General features: G+C 40.1%; 1 protein-coding gene across 6 annotated transcripts in view; it reads left to right on the top strand.

The window, feature by feature from the left end:
• Nucleotides 1–27,966, top strand: part of NCKAP5 (NCK associated protein 5) — a 974,188-nt gene that overhangs the window by 221,321 nt on the left and 724,901 nt on the right. Inside the window, exon 1 of one of the 6 annotated variants that reach the window (XM_045034781.1) lies at nucleotides 16,129–18,665. The exons of the other annotated variants lie outside the window; for them this stretch is intronic. Within the exon in view, the coding sequence (XP_044890716.1) occupies nucleotides 18,615–18,665 (51 nt within the window). The 5' untranslated portion in view covers nucleotides 16,129–18,614. Of the gene's footprint in view, nucleotides 1–16,128; nucleotides 18,666–27,966 lie in introns of those variants that run through there. 6 annotated transcript variants of the gene reach the window in all.

Below are 27,966 nucleotides of genomic sequence, written 5' to 3'. Positions count from 1 at the left end.
GTCTCTTGTTACAAGTCTTTGTTTTACAGTCTATTTGTCTGATATAAGTATGGCTATTTGGCTGTCTTTTCATTTTCATTTGCATGATAAAAATGCTTTTCCATCCCTTCACTCTCAATCTGCATGTGTCTTCAGGTCTAAAACGAGTCTCTTGTAGTGCCTAGTTTTTCTTGACAAGTGTTTTTTTGTCCTAGCCCTGTCATGGCTTCTGGCTAGTTAAGTAATGAACCTTTTGCTGACATAGTCCATCTGCTGCAAGAACCTTAAATTTGACACTGATGAACTTGATTGGAAGGTTCCTTGAAGGTTCAGTTCAATGTCAGGCTCTGAGTCCAGACCTTCCCACCTTGGGCATCTATCTTAGACAAATCACTTAGAGGTCTCCATTCAGACCATCTCTGCAGAAGACTGATTATTCTAATAAACAGTCTTTCAAACTGAATCTCAGGTTTGGCTTCAGCTTTCTCTTCCACATTCAGCTTCCTAGCTGGTTATGGGAGATCATAAATTGAATAGGCTCAGATACCATAGGTGGCAGATGTGTGAGTTGTAAGAGGAGAAGGAAAAAGCTAAACTTAGGTATCTGCTGTTTACTTACATGTGTAGGCAGTAAAGCCTGTCTCAGTATGAATGTTACCTTCTCTTATATGTGGGGCTTTAAAGGCAAAAGTATATATATTTTTCTTCATAGTACTATGCATCCAGAATTTTAAAAGACCTTTAGAATTGACCAAGTTCATTTGTATTTCCTAATTGAGCTCATCCTTAGTAATACCAAAGCCACCTGGTTGTGTAAGTATTCACTCATTTAACCCTCACAATCTGGGAAGGTAGATACCATTAATGTTTATATTTCACAGGTGAAGTAACTGAGGCACAAAGATGTTAAGCAGTTAACCCCAAATCCCATAGCTGGAAGTTTAGAATTGGGTTTGAATTTTGGCAGTCTGGTTCTAGAGCCCATGCTCATGGGCACTATGCTCCGTTCCCTCTCATACTCTAAAACCTCTCTTCGGTCAGTGTTTCTGATCACTGAGGGAATACGTATGGTTGAAGGCCTTACTACATGCCAGGCACTGCATAAATGTCACATAATATCACAGTGTTGTGTATTATTATGCCCACCCTAAAATGTGGACTTACTCTGGCTTACACAGATGTCAAGGGTCAGAGACAGAATGAAACTCTAGAAGATTCTGTCTCCAAATTTGTACCACCTCCTCCCCTACCCCCACAAATAAGCTTTATTTAGAGAAGTACTAATTAAACACATATCATGTGTCTTCTACTGTGTCAACACTGAAGAATATAGGAGCTGATAAGTTTGCCCTGGAAACACTTATACCATCACTATATAGGCAATACACAAATAAAGACGTGAGATAATTAGCAAAAGGATGGCCAGTTCTATTATGGCAGAATGCCAGTGTTTAAGACAAAGAAGAAAAATATTCACAGAGAAGCTTATAGAAGGGACAGTTTTATTTATTTATTTAAAAAAAATTTTAATGTTTATTTATTTTTGACACAGAGAGAGACAGAGCATGAATGGGAGAGGGTCAGAGAGAGGGAGACACAGAATCTGAAGCAGGCTCCAGGCTCTGAGCTATCAGCACAGAGCCCAACGTGGGGCTCAAACTCACGGACTGTGTGATCACGACCTGAGCCGAAGTCGGATGCTTAACTGACTGAGCCACCCAGGTGCCCCAAGAAGGGACAGTTTTAGAGAGACCATAATTACTGAATCTGTGTTCCTGGACAGTCCCAGTTTTAAAATGTTTGGCCTAATTATGCTAATTTATCAGATCTCATATCACAATTATTGGTTCATAAAACATGCTCCATGGTTACCAGACTTGCATTAAGCCTTATGGAGAGAAACAGTCTAAGCCTGAGCTTTGGTGGATGGGAACTGGGTAGGCAGGCTGCAGTGAGCTCGGGACAGGTGTGCACCGAGTCGACAATGACAAGGATCATGGTGTATTTGCTGGATTCGCAGGAGAAGGGTGGAGATTAGAATGATATGTCTCAATTATTATTTGTAGCATTTGTAAGTTTATTTTTCCTCAATAGGTGATGCCCAGTATCACACAACTTTCCACTCAGTCCTTGAATTGGTCAAGAACAGCAGCCTACTCCAGAATCAATGGCATTGAAATAGGTCTTAACTTCTACGCATGTCTAGCCCTTTAAGTATTGAGTTGGCACCATTGCCCCCTACATCTTTGTCTGGCTTTGTTAATCTTATTTCCAGCTTCTGAAAAGAACAATATATCCAAGTACAATCATTAATTGAATATGATTCAATCCGGTCCCATCTTTAATAAGAAACCAAAGAAGGAAATTCAATTAGACTCACCTTTTCCATTTCAAAAGATCAAGTCCTCCACTTTCACAGTTAAAATTATGAAAGATTAGCTTCTTAGTGGAAGGCTACAGGAAAGTTTGGATTCCTGTCAAATATTTAGTGTAATATCTTAGGATCGGGATTAATATAGCCTTTCAGCAGCTTGCTCTGAATTTCTGTCGATGCAATCTCTCTTTTGGAAGCTTTTAAATAAAAGGCATTCTGTACTCTGGCGTGACTCAAAGTGTTCAGCAGAAATGGTAACAAGATCAAACAATTTTAGGACAAGTTCTCATGCCTTCTGGTCATGAAAATGCAGACACCTCAATCTCATTTCCATAGCTCAGTGTTGATCCGCTTACTTTCAGAGAAAATTGAAATTATTGAAACCAGGTTTGAAGTCTGTGAATATTTGGGGGTTGATCTATAATTACAAATTAACAGCAGCAGTATAAAACAAAATGTGATAAAATAAAATACAACCTAATTACTTCGTTTGGTAAAATTATGTCACATATCCCTAGAGAATCATATTATTAATGATATTATTATCAGAGTTAAAATTTACAGCATCTATTTTAGGTTCTAGATGCTCTGAGTGCCTTATTTTTCTCAAACCTGTATTTGTTTGACCCTAAGGCATTGATTATAGCCCCTAGGCTATAACCTCAAATTATTCTGCTTTTTCAACCCTAGTAGATATGCCTGTTTTTCCAGGAATAAAATATATCCTACTATCCTTTATGCAAAGTTATCTACAAATCTGTATTGGAAACTAGAGTTACATGTAAATAAGTGGGGTTATTTTGTCCCTCCAAGCTTTATTTTGCAGTCTGATTGTATGATGTGTTACAAGTATAATCATAAAAGAGTTTATTTATGCAAAACTTTCCATGTTGTTTCAATGAGTTCTGCCTCAAAGCACTGTTTAAACAGAAACCCTAGTGTCCCCTGGTATTCCAGCTAAAAAGGTAAATATTTGTAATAGGCATACTGCAGTCATATTCTCAACATTGGCAAGAGCATTCATTTCTTTTTATGCCATGCTGCCAGAAGCTGGCACCCACCAACACCTGTGGCTTTTGCATCGAAATGTGAGTCCTAGGTTGGTGTTTTCTTTTCCACTGACAGGATCTAGTGAACAGGCAAGGTGTGGACTTCAGTCTCTGAATTGCAGAATGAAGAAATAACACTGGATCCATTAGCAACTCAAATTACACAGATCCCAAGGGAGAACGAGGTTGGCCTCTCTACAGTCACAACATTCTAGAACAATGCTTTCACAAAAGTGTTTAAAAATGCGGGTAAATCCCTTCTTTAGAAGAATATTATTTGTAAGTCCAACAAGAGTCATAAAGTGATATGGGCTGTTATTTATTCAGAGCTTTCTCTGTAACAGGCATCATGTAAATTCCTTTCTTAGTTTTCCCTATTTAATTCTCAGAAGGGCTGCATGAGGTAAGCGTGTCAGTGTCCTCCATGATGAGGACAGGCTTAGAGAGTTGGTATAGAGAGGCTGGCTTAGAGAGTTGATATAACTCACTAAAGTCATGCACCCTCCCAGTGGAAGACCACACTTCAAATGCAGATAGTCTCACCCTAGAGCACAAGTCCTTGGCCACAAAAAGCAGACCTGCTGTTGTGAGAACAGACATGAGCTGGGTTGTCCACAGGAATCATCTCTACTTTGGTCCTCACCACCTGATGACATGTGAGCCTTCTCCAGTATCCCTAGAGAACATCCCCAGAGATCACACAAAGGTACAATAAGTGACGTGAAGCTGGGAGAGAAGACCTAAGTTTGTTTTCTAAAAATATATTTTTAAGGAATGGATAAGTGATGATTTGTTTTTGTTTATTTTTTTTTTGTATCAGATCTTCTTGTTTTTTCCAGCTTTATTGAGGCATAATTGACAAAAATGTTATTTGTGATATACAGCATGATGTTTTGATATACAAATATGTTGTGAATTATTACCACAATCAAGCTAATTAAAATATTATCTCCCATAGTTATTTTTATGTGTATGTGTGATAAGAACATTTAAGACTTATTCTTTTAGCAAAGTTCAAGTAATACCATGCATTGTTATTACCTATAGTCACCAAGTATACATTAGAGCTCCAGAAATTATTCATCCTGCATAATTGAAACTTGATATCAGCATTTCCCAATTTCTGTCCCTTCCTCCACTCCCACCCCCCTCCTCCACTCCAGGCATTGGATACCACTATCCTACTATCTGCTTCTGTGAGTTTGAGAATGTCAGCACATGAGTAGAAAGGCTAGGAAAAGGTAAGGAATTTGGGGTTCATTTTCTGGATGAACATTCTAGAAAGAGCAGCCTGGTGCTTTTTCAGGATGTGGCTACAGGGGCAACAAAACTAGATCCAGACCGATGAGCAGGATGAACTATTCTCACGTTTCACTGCACAAAAGTTATGTGGGGAGCTTTAAAAAATACCAATGCCTGGGCCCTGCCTCATCCTGAATAAAACCCTATCTATCTATCTATCTATCTATCTATCTATCTATCTATCTATATTTATCTATCTATCGACAGTGTGAGTGGGAGAAGGGCAGAGAGAGAGAGGAAGAAAGAGAATCCCAGGCAGTCTTTGCACCGTCAGTATGGAACCAGCATGGGGCTTGAACCCATGGAACTATGAGATCATGACCTGAGCCAAAACCAAGAGTCAGATGCTTACCTGACTGAGCCACCAAGGGACACCAAACCATATCTTTTGGTGTGGATCCATGCACTAGTCATATTTTCAGTTCCCCATGTGATTTTTTAAAAATTTTTTAATGTTTATTTATTTTGAAGGAGAGAGAGAGAGAGTCTGAGCAGGGGAGGGGCAGAGAGAGAGAGGGAGACACAGAATCTGAAGCGGGCTCCAGGCTCTGAGCTGTCAGCACAGAGCCTGACACAGGGCTCGAACTCATGAGCTGTGAGATCATGACCTGAGCCAAAGTCAGACACTTAACTGACTGAACCACCGAGGCATCTCACCCCTGCCATGTGATCCTAATGTGCAGCCAGAACTAAGAATGTCAGTTGAAATATAGGAAAGAGTGGGTGACAATTCAGAGTGTACAATGGTAATTGGGGTGCAGAGGGTGGATATGAAAAATAGTTGAAAGGTAAGCATAAATATAGCAAGAACTGATAATCATGTCAATGGGGGTGGAGGAAGAGAGATGAGCTGTCAAGAAGGATTCCCTGCTTGGGGCCTGGGTGGATTATAGTGCCTGCAGCTGAAGTAATAAATTCATGAAGAGTAGGTATTTTAAATGAGGATGAAAGTTAGATTTTGGTGATGCAGAATATCAGGTGGTTCAAGGACAGCCAAGGAAAGGGTGCATAGTCACAAAAGCAGGGGGCCAAGGAGGAACCCCATATGTAAGCAGAAAGTGAGGGAAGAGAATACAGGGAAAAAAAAAAGATGTCTAAGGAACTCATCTCGCCTTCACTGTCTAATTTCATAGCCACTAGTCACATGTTGATATTTAAAAAAATTTTTTTAAATGTTTATTTTTGAGAGGGAGGGAGGGAGGGAGGAAGGGAGAGAGAGAGAGAGAGAGAGAGAAAGAGAGAGAGAGAGAGAGAGAGAGAGAGAAAGAGAGAGAGAGAGGCAGAGCATGAGCAGGGGAGGGCCAGAGAGAGTGGGAGACACAGAATCAAAAGCAGGCTCCAAGCTCTGAGCTGTCAGTGCAGAGCCTGACGCAGGGCTCAAATTCATGAACTGTGAGATCATGACCTGAGCTGAAGTTGGCTGCTTAATCGACTGAGCCACCCAGGTGGCCTGACACGTGTTGATATTTAAAATGGAATCCATTCTTTGGCAGATTTGATTAATGGGAAAGGCCTTACCTCTTTCTACTAAAATCTTTGTAGGCCAGTACTTTCTTTAACTTTATTATATTTGTTCATTTAATAATTCACTCATTACCTCGCTCATTTAGTTACCTAGTCTCTTATCCCATTTCTATCCAAGGAGGAAGCTGGTGATGCCACCCCCAGAGTATGGTGAGTTCTGTTAAGACTGGGAGGCTGGCCCCATTCCAACTTGGTAAAGCCAGTCTGTCTCCATTTCCAGTGATGTGAGCTGTGTGTCTAGTCATCTCATTATCTTGCGGTACCTATTAAAAACATTTCTCCCTTTTACTCTAGAAACAAGAACTACATTTCATAAATGAGTGATGTGACTGCTAAATACATGGATTAAAAAAAAAATGTAAAGGGCTCTGGGATTTTCCAGGATAAGAAGTCATTACAGATGTTGTCTTGTTTCAGATGTCTTGGAGATTAAATAGGCCTAAATCAGCTCCTGAGCATTTTATTAGTGAATCTGTGTCATTTGAAATCTTTCCCTGAAACTTTCCCACCCACTCTCTAACCCCTGCTTGAATAATGGAGTAATTAGGGATGAGCTCAGACTCTCCACTTGGTCTTGACCTATCCCAGATGGTGTAATAGTCATGGCTTTATCAGTAAAGAATAGAAGGGCAGGCGGGGGCTATGCCAAGAAAATAGTACTTGCATTAATGAAAAGTCATTTGGATTCACATTAAAACTCTTTATTTAATATTGTTCATTGCCCTCTCATTATTCATTCTGTTGATGCATAGGGGTGCACGTACTCTCACCCTGGAATTGTTTCTGAAAACAGTCTGTCAGTCCTGTTGTTGAATTGTCATGCTTTGATGGGACAAGGAAATGTTGTTTTGTAAAGAAATTCTAGTAGAAAATTCTTTATAGTCAAATGTTCACTCATCAATTGTTTATTGATCACCTACTATGTACTGCAGTAATGTTGAGTACTAGAGAACACAGTTCTATAAACTCTACTCTTAAGATATTCTTAATCTTCTATTGGAAAATATATGGTTCTATATACTGGGCACTGCTTTAGAGGGTTTTTACATATTTAACCCACTTCCTCTTCCCAACAACACTATGAGGTAGGTGTTGTCATTATCAACCTCATTTTATAGAGAAGGAAATGAAAGAATATGGAATTTAATGGCATGTCCCAAATTATACAGTTAATAAAGGCAGAACTGGGATTAAACCGAGGTTGTCTCCAATCTGTGCTCTTAATCACTAAACTTTCTTTCCCCTGTTCAACTCTGATCTCCAGTGGGAGATGAAAAGAAACTCCCCTTGAAATTAACTTATTTGTAGAATGTGGCTATCTCTTCATCTGTGGTTGACATTTAGTTCTCTCTATATAAATGATTCTTGAAAGGGAGCATTTTTAAAATAAATACTCTCTCTTCCTATCAAGCATTATCTAGCCAAATAGAAACAAAGGAAGAGGTAAACATTTAGCTTTACCATGCATACCTTGGGTTATCTATGAGGATTTTTGACCTCTTAAATCTAAAACAGTTTTATAGGTATTCTTGGAATCTTTCATTCCAAGTGTTTAAGGATTGCTGTCTAGAACAAGGACAGATTGCTTTGTTTTAGAAGTCATAGGTAAATATTTATACAAGAATGCCAACTTTTGCTAGGCTATACAAACCACATTCCACCTTGGGCTGCATTACCAGTTGCCTCAATTGCCTGCACATCCATAAATGTGCGTACGGCCAAAACCAAATGTCCTCCAGCCCTAGGAACACAAAGAAGTTAAAGAGACCAGTAGCCCCAAAGCACTTACAGAGCAATTTTATTAGGACTTGGGTTACTGGGAAAGTTTTATTTTATCACTCAGCTATTATCTTGAATCTGCCATTCACTCAAAGGTTATTGTTGCCCTTAATTCAGCTCTGTACCTTCTGGGCTATCACAATTTTGTTGAGCACTTTTCTACCCAGATAGATAACAGGATTTGGTGACAGCTTTCAATTGCATTACCACTGAAACTTTTGTAGATCTAGGATTTCTTTGTGTAGGCTGGTCCCTGACTATGACTTACTTAGGCTAGTACTTATTAGCTTATAAAACTGGCCTGACTCTGTAAAATAAATCACTAATTCTTCCAGAGTAACCACCTCTAGCAGTGTTTATCAACACACACATAAATAATCTAGATGACCATCATGAGGGATTCATCATGACCTCTGACGGGCTCCTGGCCTATCCTATAAGTTCATTTAGTAATAAGATCCCTGGTCAATAGAAGTATCACCTAAACTCCAGCTTTCAAAGGTTCTGTTGTGTTCTTGAGAAAGAGTATTTGAAGCGAAAGGAATGAAATTGGCAGAGAAGTTATGGTCTTTTAAGTATCTGAGAAAGGCTCCCATATACAGAGGGATGGCCGTGATCCGATCATTCCTTGGCAAATGAACAAAAGAGAAAATACAATTACTTAAGCAGAGAAAAATACCCAATTTGAGAAATTAAGAACAAACTACAGAAAAAATATGATAGCATTCCAATTTTCCCTTAAGTTATCTACTATTTAAAAAAGTTTTAATAGCTGATCTTCATGGGCACATGGTAAAATTTGTTCTTCCGTGTTTTTTTAAGAATTTTTTAATGTTTATTTTTGAGAGAAAGAGAGAGGAGAGAGAGAGAGAGAGAGAGAGAGGCAGAGGCAGGTGTGGAGGGGCAAAGAGAGATGGAGACACAGAATCTGAAGCAGGCTCCAGGCTCTGACCTGTCAGCACAGGGCCTGACATGGAGTCTGAACTCATGAACCACAAGATCCTGATCTGAGCCGAAGTCAGATGCTTAACCAACTGAGCCACCCAGGCGCCCCTGTTCTTCCATGTTTTACTTGTCGTATTCATCCATAAATAACTTGGCACCATGTATCAAGAACCATAAAAATGTTCTGATTTTTTGACCCACTAATTCTCCTTTTGGGAGCCCAAAATATGAAGAAATCACATGAATAAAGATATTAATCACATCAATTGTTAAAATACTATATGAAGAAACTTAAATGCCCAACAATGTAGAAATGGTTACAGAAATTATAACATGCCCATTTAAAAAGTTTTTTTTAATTTATTTTTTTTATTTTTGAGAGAGACAGAGCGTGAGCAGGGGAGGGGTGGAGAGAGAGGGAGACACAGAATCCGAAGCAGGCTCCAGGCTCTGAGCTGTCAGCACAGAGCCTGATGTGGGGCTTGAACCCACAGACCGTGAGATCATGATGTGAGCTGAAGTTGGATGCTTAACCAACTGAGCCACCCAGGCACCCCATAACATGCCCATTTTATAGGTGCATAAAGTAGAGATACTTTTAGTCTAGGATCTATTCGACATAAATATTTGTCTTTGTGTGTCAAGTGCTTTTCCAGATTCTGAGACTACAGTGGTAAGCAAAATAATACCATTTGCTACCAAGCCCAGGAAGCTTAGAATCTGGTAGGGAACTAGATATTAATGAAAATCATGTGTTACCTTCATGGCCAGGTATTTAGGAGGGCCATTTTCATTGTTTAAAGATTTGCATTAAACATTTTACTGGACAGACTTGGTTTGGGGCTGACTCAGTCAATGTACAGGATACATAACCTTGATGTTGTGTTTGTCTGTGGCTTAAGAACACAATAGGTAATGGGAACATTTGATAGCATGTAGGAAAGGAGGTGTGGAACTCTCAAAGCACTCAGGCCATCAATGCTATTAGGAGCTCTGAAATCTAACGTTTTTAAGCTCAGTTGAGTCTTCTGTTGACCTAACTAAATGTTTAGGACAACAGCATTTCTGCTTCTCTCGTGTACTTTTTTTTTTTTTTTTTTTTTTTACCCTGTGTATTGGAAACAGAGTATGAATAATTAATGAGCAATTTTTATTGTATCTCATGAAACTATAATGATGCTAAGTTTGTTGCATGATACAGATAATGGGATAAGATTAGTCCTGCAGTTCCACTGCAAACTTCGATGTTCCCTTATCAAAGTTTAATGACCTCTTGCTGTGACAAAGAACAACATTAGGTGCTTAAAAAAATTCACTTTCAACCTAATTTGCAGATATTGAAGCAAAGGCTAAGGAATGTTGTAATGATAGATTTCATGTTTTGGGTATTCATTGGATCCAAGTATGTGGTAAATGTGTCTATTTCAGAGGGAAACATATTTAGTTTTTTATTTCTTTTTATTTTTTTAATTATTTTTTTAATGTTTATTTATTTTTGAGAGAGAGGGACACAGAGTGTGAGCAGGGGAGCCACAGAATCCGAAGCAGGCTCCAGGCTTTAAGCTGTCCTCTCAGAGTCCAATGCAGGGCTTGAACCCAGGAACTGCAAGATCATGACCTAAGCTGAAGTCGGATGCTTAACCGACTGAGCCACCCAGGCGCACCTCACAGAGGTCCTCACAGGGCCCCTTCTTATATGGATAATTTTACAGAGTTATGAATCATTCACATGCTTTGGGGTCTTGGGTTGTGATTTTTTATTTTTTATTTTTACACATAAATGCATTTGATGTTTCTCTTCATTCACATGGAACACTTATTCCTTATTTCTTGTTTTAATGGTAAAGGGAATTGTGCCCCTCTCCCTTTTCATCTTTATTAACATCACCTCTGGCCCCCTCCTCCTTGTTTGAGATCAGTATCATAAGGAAGCATTTGCTTCTGAGGTTTAGGTATAACTGATAAAAATAAAATAAAATAATCCTCTCATATATATACAAATTATGAACCTGCTATTCAAAAGACCACTCACTAGCCAGGTTACCCTGTTTCTCTGTGCCCCTGTGTTTCTGCAGGGATTGTAGAGCCTCGTGTTATTGCTTACCCTGCAGAGATCTCAACTGACCTTTCAACAACTCCAGCAAGTTTTCTCCAGGAATAAATCAGTGAAACACAAAGGCCACATCAAAGAGGGAGCCTTCAGGGCTTCCGAGATGTGTACCTTGGACATGGAACTCTCCTCTTCTGTCTCTAAAAGGCCAGAGTAGGAGTGGGCAGTGGGTAAATTGTTGCATCAACATACAGTAATTAATTCTATGCTGGAAGTAGATGACACATTTGGAGACAGCTTGAAACAGCTCATGTAAACATAGGAAACATGGAGAGTGGGATTGACCAACTTGATGGAAAAGACAAGTTTGGTTGATGTTTGTCTTCTGGGGAATTATTAATTCAAATTCTGAGGCTCTATCAAATGTAGTACTAATTTATTTCATATGTATCTCATTGGTCCTTGGGCATCTCGGTAAAACAAATTCTCTCAAGATACAAGAAGAGTTTTGAGATTTTTATTTTACCTTTATTTCCTGTTAATGCATAGTATAAGTAAACACTACTGTATTCTTATATTTATCTTATTTTCAGTTGCCTTACTACAGTTTGATTTTAAAAAGATTTTGTTATATTTCTTGAATGTTCTAGATATATTCCATGAGTAATTGTTTTTATATACTAGATTATTTCCAGTATTTGTATTATTTATTTCATTTTCACATCTTATTACATCTGCTCTCAAACAGTGTTGAAAAGTAAATAGTGATAGAGGACATTCTTACTTATGACTCTAATATAAATGCATCTTATATTGGCTTCTGGTAAATGCTTTCTTATGCATAGGAAGCATCCTCTGATGTTTATTTTACTTAAAGTCAAGAAGAGTTCTAATTTTTTAAATATTATATTCATTTTTTGAGAGACAGAGAGAGACGAAGCACAAGTGGGGAAGGGACAGAGAGAGAGGGAGACACAGAATCCAAAGCAGGCTCCAGGCTCTGAGCTGTCAGGACAGAGCCCGACATGGGGCTTAAACTCACTAACTGTGAGATCATGACCTGAGCTGAAGTCAGACGCTTAACCAACTGAGCCACCCAGGTACCCCCAGAAGGGTTCTTACAAAATAGTAGTAAATGATTTTTAGCATCTAATGACATAATCGCATTTTTATTTTAATTTGTTAACATAAACTTAATTGATTTTTAAATATTGATTCATCCTTATATAAAAAAATGAACTGTTCTCAGTCATAGTTTACTTTATCACAAGGCTAAATATAATTTTCTAACATTCTATTTAAAACACATTTAATTTTATAAAGGAAATTAGAGTTTCTTTTTTTATGCCAGGTTTATCAGACTTTTGCATTAAGATACGCTGCCTTAGTAAACTTTGTTTCTTACTCTCTGTGTTGTGTGCTTTTCTTTCTTAATCAGGATGCTAAAGGGTTGCTTATTTTGTCTTTTGAAATATTCAGCTTTCAGTTTAATTTATCTTTTGCTTGCTTGCTTGCTTGAGTTTCTGTTTTGATGTTGTCCCTTTCTCTTCCCTAGGATTTTCTCCCTACCTCATTATGAAAGTCTCAGCTCAAGTGCCTCAGAGAAAACTTTGCTGATGACATTTCATGGCCACCGTCCCATCCTAGGCCATCCTATTACGTTACTCTATGTTGTGTTCTTGATCACTTGTATCTCTATCTGAAATTATCCACTGATTTTTAGATTTTCAAACAGATTTCATTTGTTACAACCATTTTTAATTTAGAGGAAAAAAATGAGAAGATTCTATAGGGTTACTGTAGACTTCACATCTAGTTTCCTCTGTGATTAACAGCTTATGTTAATTAGTATGGTACATTGGTCACAATTAATGACACGTTGTTATTAATTAAGATCGTGCTTTATTCACATTTACTTACCTTTACCTAATGGTCTTTTCCTGTTCCAAGATGCCATCTAGAATCCATTTACTTTTAGTTGTCATGTCTCCTTAGACTCTTGTGGCCTACCGCAATTTCTCAATCTTCCTTTGTTTATGATGATTTTGACAGTTTTTAGGAATATTGACCAGGTAAATTGTAGGATGCCCCTTGATTGAAACTTGTCATTATTTTTCATGATTACACAAGGGTTATGTTTTTTTTTTTTCAAGGGTATATACTATTAACAGGATCTATCACAGACAACGTTGACCTTGATCTCCTGGCTCAGGTAGTATTTGTCAGGTTTCTCAACAGTGAATTTAACTATTTTCCTTCCTCTGTCCCTAGATTGTATTAAAAGTGTAGGGAGTTGTTTCTTTTCATTGCGTGTGAAATATCTATATCAATTATTTAACCGTGAATTTTTTGTTCATCTATTAATTATCAGCAATCATTCACTGCCATATTCCTGAATCTGGAAGAGTAGCAAAATAATAATAATAATAATAAAATTCCTAGTCACTGTTCAATGAATGTTTCTTGACTTAATGTATAAATTGATTAAAAGCCAACTTATTTCAGTTTTTTTTTTCCTGTGCTCTTGTCTTCAAGTTTGTTTTCTTAGGTTTTTTAATTCCTTAAGTTAAATATTTAATTCATTTATTTTCAGCATTTTTTACTTTTTTTAAATTTTTAAAAAATGTTTATTTATTTTTGAAGAGAGAGAGAGCATGAGTAGGGGAGGGTCAGGGAGTGAGGAGGAGAGAGAATCCTAAGTAGGTTCCATGCTTGTCAGTGCAGAGTTCAATATGAGGCTCAATTTCATGAACAGTGAGATCGTGACCTGATTCAAAATCAAGAGTCGGGCACTTGACCAAGTGAGCCACCCAGGCACCCCTATCCTTTCATTTTAAAATAAAAACATTTCAAGCTATAAATCTTCTTCTGAGTTTAGCTGCATCCCAGTTTTGATATGAAATATACTTGATTGTTATATTCATATTAAATAACATGTATTATACATTTATTGCATTTTTGATTCTTGGATTAGTTAGAAGACTATTTTTTAAGTTAAATCCACTTAGATTTTTGTGGATTTTTTTTGTTCTTTCCTCATTTGCTTCAAGGAATGTTACTGTTTTCTTTGTGGCCACATAGGTAATCACTTTCTGTAAATTTATATCCAATAGACATAAAAAAAGACTGCATTTTCTGTGTGTAAGGTACAAATGACACAGTTCTATATACACAAATAAGATTTTTGTACTCAGTCTCTTTCTGGCTCCCTGTTTGAAATATTTAGAATTTGGGTTTCAGAATCTTACTGTACTGGACATTATAATGTCATCTTCTATTTCAAGACAGAAAACTTTTTAACCCTTATATTATTAGAATTCACTGTGGTTATTGTCATCTCTTTGGATTCCACTTTAACTTTTAGTTATTCTTGGTATATCACTTTGGTTTTGTTTTGTTTTACCCTCTTTTCCCTCTAGCCACAGGACATGAGTTTCCATTGCCCTCTAGGCCTGAAATGCTCTCTTCTATAAAATCCTGTGTCCCCTTATTATCTGATATAGCCCCTCTGCTGACATCTTCCCAAATTATTTTACAAAGATGAGTCATATGCATACTGTTTTGTAACTTGGTTTGCTCTAGACCAGTATGTCCAAATACCAACCTCGTCTCTACCCAGGTGATTTTTAGAGCACTCACACCCCCCCCTCCCATTCCAAAATAGACCCCTTGACTTATATGTCAGAAACTTGCTCTTCATGCATTCTTCTGCCCACTGATGTTTCCGTTGTAAACCTAAAATCCAGGAGTCATCTCAGGTTTGATTCCCTATTCAAGGGAGATGCTAGGGGCAGAGGGTGGTGGTAGAGACCTGTGCACAGAGGGAGGTCCCCTCACATCTTGGCTGTACCCTTTGAAGTGGATCCTGGCATCCTATAGGTTTCCTTGTAGCAAAACCGTTGAATCATTGGCCTCATTTAGAGTGTAGCTACATTTTATGGCCTCCTGGACTATGAAGGTAAAATTCACAAGGCCCAGAAAATGTAAATTACAATAATGCCTTTCATTTTCTTGGTCAAAATGCTTTGAGTTGCAGGAATGTTTTTATTTTTATAGCTCTATCAAACATTTTTTATGGAGGTTTGCTCCTTCTTACCCCAGGCTTAAACGCATTCTAAAACAAGGCTTCTCAAACTGGCTTCTGCCTCAGAGCCACTCAGGGATTTTTATAGAAATGCAGATTCTGACCCAGGAGGTCTGGGGTGGGTCAGGCTTATACAGATCTAACAAGTTCCAGTACTGGGAATATTGCTAATCCTGTGGACCACACTTTGAGTAGCAAGGACATGAAGCCCTTCTGAAAAAAAAAATTTTTTTTGAGTTTGTTTTTGTATTTAGTTCCTGAGCCCCTCAAAAAAAATCTCTGTAATAATGTTTCATTTTTTTAATGGATTTTTTTAATGTTTATTTATTTTTGAGAGAGAGAGAGAGACAGAGTATGAGTCGGGGAGGGGTAGAGAGAGAGGGAGATACAGAATCCAAAACAGGCTCCAGGCTCCGAGCTGTCGGCCCACAGCCTGATGTCGGGGGCTCAAACCCTCGAGCAGTGAGATCACGACCTGAACCAAAGGCGGACACTTTAACCAACTAAGCCATCCAGGTGCCCCAACACCGTGAATAGGTGTTTCAAGTTTCAAACAACTTGAAAATCTGTATTATTTATTAGGCTTAGCTATAAATATTTATTTCAAAAAATCAACTGAATTTTGGAGAATCAGAATTTGTTGGCTCAGACAAGATGCGAAACAATATGACCAAGATGAAGTTCTAACATGACGTGAGATAGAGCTTGTGGAGTGGTCAACCCATAGTCTTCCCAAGACTTCCTGGTTGCAGCACTCCAAGCTGTGCTTCTCAGGGAATGCCTCAGTGTGGGGACACTATGACAGTTAATAGTGGCATTAGAAGAACTCTTTTGTGACCTAGAACACATCTTGCACTCCCAAAGTGTTTAAAAGTCACAGTATTCCTCAGGGTGCCTGGGTGGCCCAGTTGATTAAGCATTCAGCATCTCTCAGTTATGATCTCAAGGTTCGTGACTTCAAGCCCCATCTCGGGCTCTGCATTGACACTGTGGACCCTGCTTCAGATTCTCTATCTCCCTCTCTCTCTCTGCCCCTCCCCTGCTTGCTCTCTATCTCTCTCTCTCAAAGTAAATAAACATTTTTAGAAAAGGCACAATATTCCCTGCGACAGTATTGGTGTGTAGCTTAAACAAAAATCATTTTTCCTTAATTACTCCTTTTAGGAGGTAAGCAGGCTTAGACCCTTATCACGGGGACGTAGTGGGTTGCCCAGGGTCATGTAATATTGCCTGAGGCTTCAAGTTCTTTATCTGTACTCATGGTGAGTACACAGTGCTACTCCCTCTCTAAACCCAATACGTATTAAATTGGATTTTGAGTGATTAGTTTTATTTTGGAACTTCTCCTTAAGATGACTTATTAAAAACAAAAACCTGAAAACTTCTCTTTCTTCAATTTTGTAAAGCTGTATACCCCAGAGATAAACCAGATATATTTTCAAAATTCTATCTTTTGAAAGCTGAATTTCTTCATGGTTTACATGTGGCAACATTAGTCACAATTGCTGGTTACTCTCCATGGAATTTTAGTTATCTTACTACCTATGATATTAATATTATTTGAAACATTTACCTCACGTGTGCTAGAATTGCCTATAAAAACAAACAAAGGTCATATAGTACCTCCTCCTTCTAGTGCGATTGCAAGATAAATGACACAAATCCATTCTAATTGGATCCAGAAATCCCTGGGCATTTGGCAATTAGTGGTAACAATTGTTCCATTAATAATGTATAATATTTCTAATGCCAAGTGTGTTGTGTGTTATTAAGCAAAAAAAAAAAAAAGGGTCTGAGAAAGTCTTGATTTAAAAAACAATCTTGAGTGTGGCAAAACTTCAGTTTTGTGATGATTCAACATGCAGTGTGGATTTATTAAAGGCTGAAATCAAACCGTTCTTCCAGACTGTAAAAGAGGGGTCTGGAGCAGTGTTCTGCTTAAAATCAGTAACTCACTAAAAAATGTCTTCAGCCACAACCAAGTAGTAGGCATTAGATACGGGTCATCAGTTTTCACTGGAATGGTGGCAATGTCAGTTAGTATTTGTCAAAACCCTAAATACCTTGTAGTAAAATATTGCAACAATAGACTGTAAATGTTTGCCTTCGAAACTCTTGGAGAAGTAAGTGTACATGTGGACCTGGAAAATTACCTGAGAAACTGACTAATAGAACTGCTTCCATACAGAGATGCTCTTGAGCTTGGAACATATCCCAAATTAGATATATTGAGATTGCCGAGCCATAGTTTGCAATTCACATATTCCAGTACTTTCCATGGCAGCCTCTTAGGCTCCCCAGTGGCGGGATCCTTTGACTGTTCATACATACATGGGGGACTTTGTTCTCTGGAGCATGAAGCTACAGTAAAATTTGGTAGAAAAAAGACTGTGTGGGGCATATTTGTGAGCTGTGCTTGGATGGTAAACTCAAACTTTGAAAAAAATCCCAAAGTGAGTAGCTTTTGAGTCTTCTGATCCCAGATGGAGTTAAAGACCACATTTTAGTAGTACTCAGTGGCTCTGCAGGTCTGTCTATATTATGTAAAATGTCAGGAAATTTTGTGTTGGAAAAGTCATGGAGCCATTAGAAGGGTATGTAACAGATCTTGGTTTACCTGTGGCCAAGCCATTTTGTCCCACATTAATTCCTTTGGCCAGGGAAAAATGTTACTCTCTTACCTGAATTCTTGTTTCCCTGGTCTTGAAAATGGGTCGCAGGCAATCTCCTTTACTAACTAGGTTTATCTGCTATTCCAGAGATCTCAGGAATCACTCATATTTACAACACTAAAGGGTCTACTGGCTGGAGTCAGTTTTCTCTCTTGAGACACCTTTTTCAAATATTTAGTCTTAGAAATGGCTGATGATCAGACTCATCAAGAAAATATAGGAAATGGCTATCCTGTTTGTTTTTATATTCTGAATCTTCCTGTGGCACTTATGTAAGTCACTGCCAGCCTGTAGAATGACAGATCTCCTTGTGTTGAATTTAAGCTCCTTGAGGACCCAGGCCAGGCATTCATCTTTGTGACTTCCCAGATCTAGTTTGGGCCATCAGAGAGGTCTCCCTGAGTGCCGCCATCTTTAGGAACTCTCTGGTCCCATTCACTGCATCTCTCAACAGCCAGCCTGTAATGGAAGACAGTCCTGTGCTCTGTGCTTCAGCATCATAGCACACACCACACTGTCTTGTCTGTCTCTCCAAGTAGGCTCTGGGGATCGGATCTTTCACTTTTGTATCTCCAGTGCCAAATGCAGTAAGTGCTCAATGCATGTTGAAAGAAATGAATGAATGGAAGGCTCTTGATAAAGAATAGTTGAATTAAACAGGCACACCCTTTAGCCATCGCTGGGGTAGGATTTAGTGCAGGTGATGTAATGTAACTTGACAGGGTAGTTAAATATTGACAGGCAGGAGGAAGCATACTGGGAATGTTCAGAAAGAGGAAAGGAAGGTTTGACTGTGGCTGTCAGATCAAAGAGCTGAGGTGGTAAGGAGCCAAACTGAGTGGCTGCAGTGGTCCTGATGACCCAGGAAGGTCATTTGCTGGTTCACTTGGCTTCTGCTTCAGTAGAGGTAAGGTTGGGAGCCTGGCTGGGAAGATAATGGGTTGTGATATGAGTAAATGCAGACTCCGTGCCTGTGGCTCAGAGATGGCTGGCATCCCAGACACTCTGCTGGCCGCCCATTCTTGTGCAGCTTGGAATGATCCTCATTTAAGGCAAGGAACATGAGTTCTGTTTGAATCTATCTCCTCTCACCCCACCTTAGCACGTTCCCAAATGATTGGTGCTTTCACACAAGCTCTTAAAGTGATTGGGGTTGGATGCTGGTGCATGCCTTTGGAATGCTTAGTTGAGGACTTTGTCTATATGAATTCATTTGGGAGTGCTCTTTGATGCTAACGATTAGAGGCATGCATAGCGATAGGATTAGGAGGTCATGAACGTGTGCCGTGCTACCTGGATGCTGCTTTGTATATGCAGGGGTGGGACTGGACGGAGACATACATTAGGCAGTGTTTTTAGCTCTCATATCAAATGAGGGAGCAAGCAGAGGTGAGTTCAAGGAGAATATTGGGTAGTGAGAAAATGCCAACAGACAGCAGTCAGAGCAATGGTTTAAGCAGGTCTGGCTTTGCATTCAGGAAGGGATACGGGTCACCTTGAGAAAAACACCTTATTTGATTTTAGAAAGACTTTAATCAGTTGAAATATCTCAGGTTAGTTTTTAAGCAAAGAAAAGCTGGTGTCCTGCTCATAATTAAATAGTTACAGGCAGCATGAAGAAACAGCCAAGGCAAGTAGTTTCTTTTTAGTACCTTCACTTGTCTTTTAGGGAAGGAGAAAATTCTGGGTGGCCGACATGGGTTCAAATCTCAGCTTAGCAAGTGACCGAGGCAGCTTAATCTCCAGGGGTCTGTATTTCTTCATGTGTGAAATGGGTGGAATGAAGCCACCTGACTGGTTGCTGTGAGGCTTGAATGAAATAAGACATGTAAAGCCACACTGGAGTCTGCCTGGTCTGGAGCAGTTCCGTCCAAAATATCAGCTTCCCTTCCCCAACTTCAAAAGGCTTATTTTCATTTATCTCTTTTTGGATAACAGCTTTATTGAGATACAATTCACATACTCTCATACCCACCCATTAAAAGTGTGCTATTGGGGGCACCTGGGTGGCTCAGTCGGTTGAGCATCCGACTTGAGCTCAGGTCATGATCTCACGGTTTGTGGGTTCGAGCCCCACGTTGGGCTCTGTGCTAACAGCTCGGAGCCTGCAGCCTGCTTCAGATTCTGTGTTTCTCTCTGCCCCTCCCCTGCTCACGCTCTCTTTGTCTCTCAAAAATGAATAAACATTAAAAAAAAAATTTGAAAAAAGTGTGCCATTCAGTAGTTTTTAGGATATTCGCAGAGTTGTGCAGCCATCACCACTACCTATTTTGAAACATTCTCTCATCATAAAAAGAAACTGCATATGTGCTAGTGGTTACTCCTCGTTTCCTCTCAGTGTCCCCAGTTTTAGACAACACTGATCTCTTTTCTGTCCCTATAGATTTTCACTGTTCTGGACAGTTCATAAAAGTGGAATTATAGTATGTTATCTTTCGTGTCTACTTTTTCACTCATCATGATATTTTCAAGGTTCATCTATGTGGTAGCATTTTTTATTGCCAAATAATATTCCATTGTATGGAGATACAACATCTTATTTATCTATTCATCACTCAGTGCAAATTTAGATTATTTCTACTTTGGGGCTGTTACAAATAGTGCTACTATGAAATTCATGTAGCAGACTTTGTGTGGATAGATGTGTCTATCTTATCTTTTTTTAATGTTTACTATTTATTTTTGAGAGAGAGAACACATGAGTGGGGGAGAGGGGCAGAGAGAGATGGAGATACAGACTCTGAAGTAGGCTCCAGGCTCCCAGCTGTCAGCACAGTGCTCGACACGGGACTCAAACCCATGAACCGTGAGATCATGACCTGAGCCGAAGTTGGATGCTTAACCAACTAAGCTACCCAGGTGCTCCTATCTTATCTTTTTAATATGGTTGTAAAACTAGGCTCTCCCACCCCATCTTCCTGAGGAATTGTGAGAGAGTGCAATAGAAAATAGTGGGGTAGGCCACATTTTCCCCTGCAGAAGTTAAGGGAAATGGCAAATGCTCACGTCTCTCCTTCAGAATGTTGTTCTACAACAAATGAGTCTTTGGCACTGTTTAAAGTCTTCTGTAAAAGTGGATCAAATAAACCAGCTTCCTGTACTAGCTTATGTGAACTTTTATATGTCTTGAGTTCTATATACATAATCACTATAGGGTCAAGTGTGTGCCAGGCATGCATATAAACACGCTTTTTGTTTGCAAAAAAAAAAAATCATGAATGGTTTTACTGCTTAGGAAAATAGAAGCAGCATATGGAAGGGAAGGGGTTGCAAAATCAAATGTTCAAATGGCCCAGGGAAATGAGGTAAATAAATGAAATACATGTCTGAGCTAAGCAACTCTGGGAGTGCAACGAGTCATAGAAAGTCACCCATGGCCTTATTGTTGTGGAGTCATTAAGGAGTGGGGGGTGACTGTAGCAAACCAGAGAGTATGTATCCTGTATAAAAGGGGCAGAAAACATTGGAACTTGAGTTGATTGTGCTCATGTAGGTACTTGAGCTTATGTGGCAATGTCTTCTCGTTTTTTAAAGCAAATTAAGCAAAATTTAATTTTAATTTTTTAAACCCACTTTTGGTCCAAATGAAATACGTTTGTGAATCACATTGACCCCACTGGGGATCAGTTTGTGGCCTTTCAAGTGAGGTAAAGCATATTACTTGGTGACCATAAAATCTGGGGCTGATTCCCATGTCGTCCCTCCAATGACTGCATTATTCTTGGTTTGTCCCCATTTCTCTGACCCTCTGTTTCCTATTTGGAAGACAAGGGGGTTTGATGAAATGAGCTCAGTTGGCCTTTTCTTCTCTAACGTTCCAGGCTTGCATAAGGACAGCCCCAGTTCAGGGTTCTGTCTCTGACACATTATGTGGAATATATTATGGACAGAAACCTAGTGTTCCAACTGACGACATACTTACAAGGCAGAAGGCATTCTAAGTAGCCTCCTTTACCCCTCTTACAGTGTGGGTCTTCTCCCAGCTTTTGGGGTCTCCCAACTTTTGGCTGAAAAGGTCCTTTCTTTTGCCTTCATTCTGGAAGCATATTTCCTCTGTGAATAGAATTCTAGGTGGACAAGTTTTATTTTCTTTCATTGTGACCAAATATGTCCTCAGCCTGAACTCATAGGGCTAAAAAAAAAAAAAAAATGCATCACCCTATTACTGTGTTGAACACTTTGTCTATTTTTTATTTATTTAAAACCTACCTGTTACAAGTACCAAGGGCAATGGAGTTCTCTAGTTCTGATATTTGAGGATTTCATGGCGAAGTGTTTCCAGTCAAGATGCCCAAACGTGGCCGAGACCGCAGTCCCAGTAATGAAAGCACTATGTGTCTGCCTTGCCCTGGTGGGTGCCACGCAGTGGTGCCTTGATGCTGGGTTGCAGACTGCGGGAAATCACAGCCTGGATACCAGCTTGAGCTGTGCTCTTGAGTTCACTGCTCTTAGAATTCTTCTTCATTTCTCTCACAAGAGGCTGGTGTGGGAGTAACTTAAAAGGGTACTAAAAGGGGGCGGGCAGGAGAAAGGGGAAAATGGGTGATGGGCATTGACAAGGGCACTTGGTGGGATGAGCACTGGGTGTTGTATGTAAGCGATGAATCATGGGAATCTACCCCCGAAACCAAGAGCGCACTATAGACACTGCATGTTAGCTAACTTGATGACAAATTAAAAAGATAAAATTAAATATATAAATAATAATAAAAAAAATAAAAACAGTTATAGGAGAGCCGCATATTTCTCTGTTTGGGAGTAGCCCTGAGGTCTGAGCAGTCCAAGTACCACACACTTGGGTTTGCTGTACTTTTCATTCCTTTTATTAATTTGCTGTTCCCATTTGACAGTTCATGAGACTGAGGTGCAGTGCTCGTTCACGGTGTGGAGTGATGAGCTGCAGAACTGAAGTCAGGATGCCCATCACCCAACGTACTTGTCGGTCACTTGGCTGCACTGATGGTTTCTGCCTCAGCTAAATAAATCGCTAAAGCAAGGGCGGAGAAGTCCCAGGTAGTAGCTTGTAACACTGTCCTCTGAGAAAATGTCAGCTGTAGGGAGCAGTTGGTAAAGGCCCAAGTCATATGTTGCCTGTATTTAAGTGAAGTGAGACTCCAAGTTTCTTCCTGTCTGCTCCTTGCATTCAGGCAAGTTTGCCTTTGAAACTCTTGACTGAGAAGTCTTAGTTTTAAAGTAAACAGTGTATTTCCCCGTCACAGCTTAGCATTTATCACAACCCCCATTGTTTGAATTTTTTGTTGTTGTTGTTACAAGTTTCAGACAAATTTCTCTCATTGCAGTTGACATTCATTCCCTCCTGCTCCTTTTCTTCTCGCTGAAAGTGCTGAACAGCTGGCTGCATTGACGACATTAATAGCCCTCTGCCGTGCTGGTCTATTCAACCCATATTCCATCTCCAGCCTTCTCTTCTCCAGGCAAAATAATGCCGGGATGATTCAGCCTTTGCTCCCAGGTCCTATTTTGCTATCCTTTGATCTACATTGTGGTCCTCTGGATCCTCCCATTGAAGGCATGGAGGACAATAGCTCCATCTTGTAAACAGTGCACTGAGGCCTCTCAAATGAGAGGTCACAAAGCCCGGAGCTCCCGTCCCAACCCCTCGGATTAGCATGTTTCCCACAAAGTGCGCAGAGGCGTGAGCTCTCTGCTGGAAGGACACCTGCCACTGACCGGGCACTTTGCTGGCTGGTTGGCAGGCTGACTTCCTGAGCTCACGGAATCAACCTGAGAAAGAGCGTCAGGGGTTGATTCCATGCTGTGACATCTTTAGGAGTGCCGCAAGCTCACCTCCTGGGAGAGAGGTGTGTGCCTTCTGTCAGGGAGCAGGGGAGCGGGGGAGGGGGAAAGGCAGTTGGAGGCTAATGGGAAATCGCCATTTGGGGTTGTCACAAATCATGAGATACTGGAAGAACTGGCCCCTCTGGCTCCTCTGGGGCTGATCCCAGCAAAGTGCCAATGATCAGGGGCCAGTAATTGGAAAAACCAGATGAGTCAAATGGAAGAGAATGTGTTCCCTTAAAAGAAACAAAACAAAACGCTATTTTTTTTTTTTTTTTTGTATTTTAAAATATACTCTCTGGGACAAAAAGAAAGATATTTTCATTATTCATATTAAAGTGTGAGAAGAAAAGTGGTTTTCATTTTAAGCAACATTTTTAAAGCAGAGTATCTGGCAACCCGTTCACTGAAACTTGCGTTTCTTACTCTCATTCTAAACATTGACTCACGCTTAGATGCATGCAAACGCACATGTTTGGCAGAGAAGGGTTTTGTAAAATAAAAAGATGCTGCACTTGGAGGCCTGTTTTTCCTAAACTTGGAAAGTCGCATGTTGCTTTAGAAATAGAGTTTTCTCCAGCATAAGCCCCTTTGATCTTGGGTCCTTAGAGGTTTCTCACACAAGCATAGAATGGGTAGTCTGGGCCGAGCTGAAATCCTATTGAGTGACAAAAACAGAAAAAAACAGCTAATAAACATCCTGCGGAGTGTGGCTGTTTCAACATGATACCCAATGAACTTGTTTGGATAATGCCCAAACCGATTCTTTTCAATGCTAGGTTGGGCACTAGACCTTGTCCCCTGCAAATCCAATTTAACAGTAGAGGGGGACTCGCATCTTTCAGTCATAGCCAGGCCGTTCTCGGAAGCCCAGGGTGTCCATTTGCCGGGATTGTTCTCATCAAGGCAGCACAGAGGATGGCTTCTCTCCCCTTCGAAAGGTGCCAAATTCTCAAATACTGAGACTTTCTCAAATGTGAAAAAGTTGTTCCAGAGTAAATGTTTTTTTCTCTATAGTCTGATATGTGATTTCTGACAAACACATCCAAAAGGTGTCTCTACTGAGCCTGTTTCAGAAAACAGAACACGTGGATTTGCTAGGAAAGGAAGACTGGAATAAGATGTGTCCTGATTTCATTCTGGGAAAGAAGGGACCTCATCTGTCCCGTTTCCCACTGGAGCCAGGGTCCCATGAGGCCCCTGGCACAGAGGATGGCATTGTCCAGTTACTTGTTTTATGTGTAGTAACCTGCCACATCATGAAGACGTAGGGGAGACCTGAGATTTCTCCAAGCCAAACAGAAACCTAAGATCTCTTAGCAGCAGAGAGGACTGACACTAAATGAGGAATAGAAATATTTCATTCACTGTGACTATTGGTATAACTCACTGATTCTCAAAATCCAACGAAGTTGCTTTCGATTTACCACTACCGCTCACAGTGGTGTTTTACTTTTGCTCAGATAAATTCATCTCTGGGAATCAAAACCATACTTGATTGCTGTCTGCACCTGCATTTGGACTATATATCCATTCAGAATAAGTGATGCACTTCAAAAATGGAAAAAAAAAAAAAAGAAAAATAGTTGTCCTTTTTTTGCCCCAAAAGCCTCAAAAAAAAAAAAAACCTCTTTGTATACAGACAAGGGATGTGTGGCTACAACAAAATATTTGAGAAAGAAATAAAAATCCCATTTTGAGGTAGAGCTCTATTTTGGGAATTAGAGTTTACCTTAATTAAGGAAGTTGCAAATTATTTGCATGTCCTGTTGCCCTGTGGTCAATGGCACCCCTGGTGAGCAAACAACACTTGTTCAAAGCAAGAGCCAAAGCCCCTCTGACCTTTCAATGGATTGTCTGAGGGGGGATGGTCAGCTGGACCCACAGTAAACTGGCCTGCAGCTGCTCTGCCAGCTGGCTGTCACACACAGGAAAACTTGGAGGGGACCCATGGCCCCACCAGATGCCTTATGGCAGGGTTCAGTTGATGCCCCACACAGTGCAGACCAGTTCCATATTTCATCTACAATGACTGGGTTTGCATGTCGTAGCCATTACTTTCAGACTAGCGGAGGGAGCGCCTCCCGTTTATAATTTAATTTCGCAAATGCACGAGCTGTGGTCGCGTCAGCAGCCCCTGGCCACCGCCAACTCACAGACTTCTGGCATTTTGCAAGGAACTCCAGATACACAGTCTCTTTGGCTGGGACACAGTCCTAGTGGCAACATGAATAACCCACTTTTGCCAGTATGAAGTGAGGTCGCATCAGTGGGGACTGCAGGAGTGACTTAACCCGTGTAACCAAACTGAGTAAATCTGAGGATGTAGTGGAGAGAAGCAGCTTGCTCTGTGTATTTACTGATTTGGGAAACGGCTAAGCATAAAGGGAACATATTGCGGGTCAGAGTTCAACACCGGAGAGGAATGAGAGAAACCTATCAGTGAGTCCCTGACACACCAGGCCACTTGAGGGACCATTAGCCAGGGCCTACATCTGTCTCTGAATTTTAAATGCAATTTAAGTCTCTTGATAAGTTAACTCGTGTATTAAAGAATATGTAAAAATATCATGCTTTGTCCCCATTTGCGGCCCTAATAGACTTCTTACAGAGGAAATCTGATTTTTATAGCTGAAATTGTGACAGCATCATTAGAATGGCCTAGCCAGAAAGAATTGTGGCATCTGAGCATGATGTACATGGTGGGGGCAAGGTGGTAGAGAGATAGGCGTTATATTGAGCCGAGGAAGGATTTGTGTTTCATAAACACAAGGATGGGCCTAAATGTGAATCGATGTCATTCCTTTTTTTTTTTTTTTTTTTTTTTTTTTTTCATGAAGCAAGGAATGACCTCAATTTTTCCTCCCTGTCTTTACCCTTTGGCTCTTTTGCCCTTTGCTGCTTAGTGATAATGGGAGCATTTCATTGCCCTTGGGGTAAATGATTCCACTTGAACAATTTACCATGTGAAAACTAAAGGGGACAGGTTTTCAATGTGGAAAATGCTTTAACCTCAGAAAACCAGAAGGCAGACTCAGTTTGGAATGACAGCCTGTCTCTGAATCACAGAGTGTGCATATATGAAGAGATCCAATTAAAGTATGTGTCCTGATAACTCTCAGTTTTGGTTAAGAGAGGCCTTAACCTAATTCTTATTTTGTAAGAATTTTAGAGCATTTGTGACTTTAAGAACTCACTATGTTTTATGTGACTTCTGAGTTATGACAGAAATTGCAATAGCATGACATTTAGTACGGCATTGATTTTTCTTGGAACCATCGTAAGTGGTTCTGCAACTATAGAAGAATACTGTAATGATACCTATTATGTGCACAGCCCCAAGGGAACCAGGACAGTGAGGTGTCCTTGTATTCTCACTCATGATGCAGTGCTAAACTCCAGACAAATTGTACAAACTCTTATGACCTTTTGAACAACCAACCCTTCAACTCCATCACTCTTTACAGAAGAATGGGAAAAATCTAGTGTCCGTTGGGACTGGAACAATAACATAAATAAGTGAAGCAGGGTTGGTGCAGAATGGGGCACAGCATAGATTTTCATTTCCTTCTTGGGGAATACAATGCTACTCTGCTTCCTCTGTTATGATAGGATAACACATTACTGCAGGAACATGGTGTGGGCCTGGTGTTGCCAGATCTAACAACTCTTCAAGAACAGCTAGAAATGAAGATTTTTATATAAAATTTCTTCTGATTGTAAAGGTTAGCTCATTTAAAAAAAAACTTTTTGTTTTGAGGTAATTGTAGATTTGCATGCAGGTGTAGAAATAATCTAGAGAAATCCCCTATGCTTTTCCTCTTATTTCTCTTGATGGTAACATCTAGCATGCTCTGGTAGCAGGGATCACAGCCTGGAGATTGACACCAATACACGGATCCAATACACTGACCTTATTGGCTCATTATTGCTAAACTTCGTGCAGACCAATCAGAGCACATTTGATGGACAGGATTGGACTGTCTTACTACCTCTGCTTGCAGCTTCTGTGTATTACACTCTTGCTAGATTTAGGAGACCCGCCCATGCCTTTCTTTGGGTCCCCACTGCTGAAGCTAGAAAAGCTGTTAGAACTTTACTAGAAGGTGAACCTCTCCTAGCTCTTCCTTCCGGAATGCTTTTCCAGTCTTTCGGTCTGAATTCCACTCCCTCCCTGCCTGTCTGTGTGTGCAGTGTGGGCTCTCTCTGACACTTGCACCTTCTTTCCTCACGGTACATCCCCACCCACATGCTGGCCTCAGCTTCCACTTAAACTTGGTCGATTCTGCTTGTGTCCTTCAGGCAAGCCTGTCCTTGCAGGCCCGCTGGACTCACAACCATCTCATACTTGCTTTCTTCAAATTCCCTCCCACCTGCTTTTTCTCCCCTAAACTCCCAACACACACTGA

This window comes from Felis catus, chromosome C1, assembly GCF_018350175.1.
Source record: "Felis catus isolate Fca126 chromosome C1, F.catus_Fca126_mat1.0, whole genome shotgun sequence".
Classification (NCBI taxonomy): Eukaryota; Metazoa; Chordata; class Mammalia; order Carnivora; family Felidae; genus Felis; species Felis catus.
The sequence above is the reverse complement of the archived record's forward strand: the minus strand, read 5'-3'. Positions and strand labels throughout refer to the sequence as shown.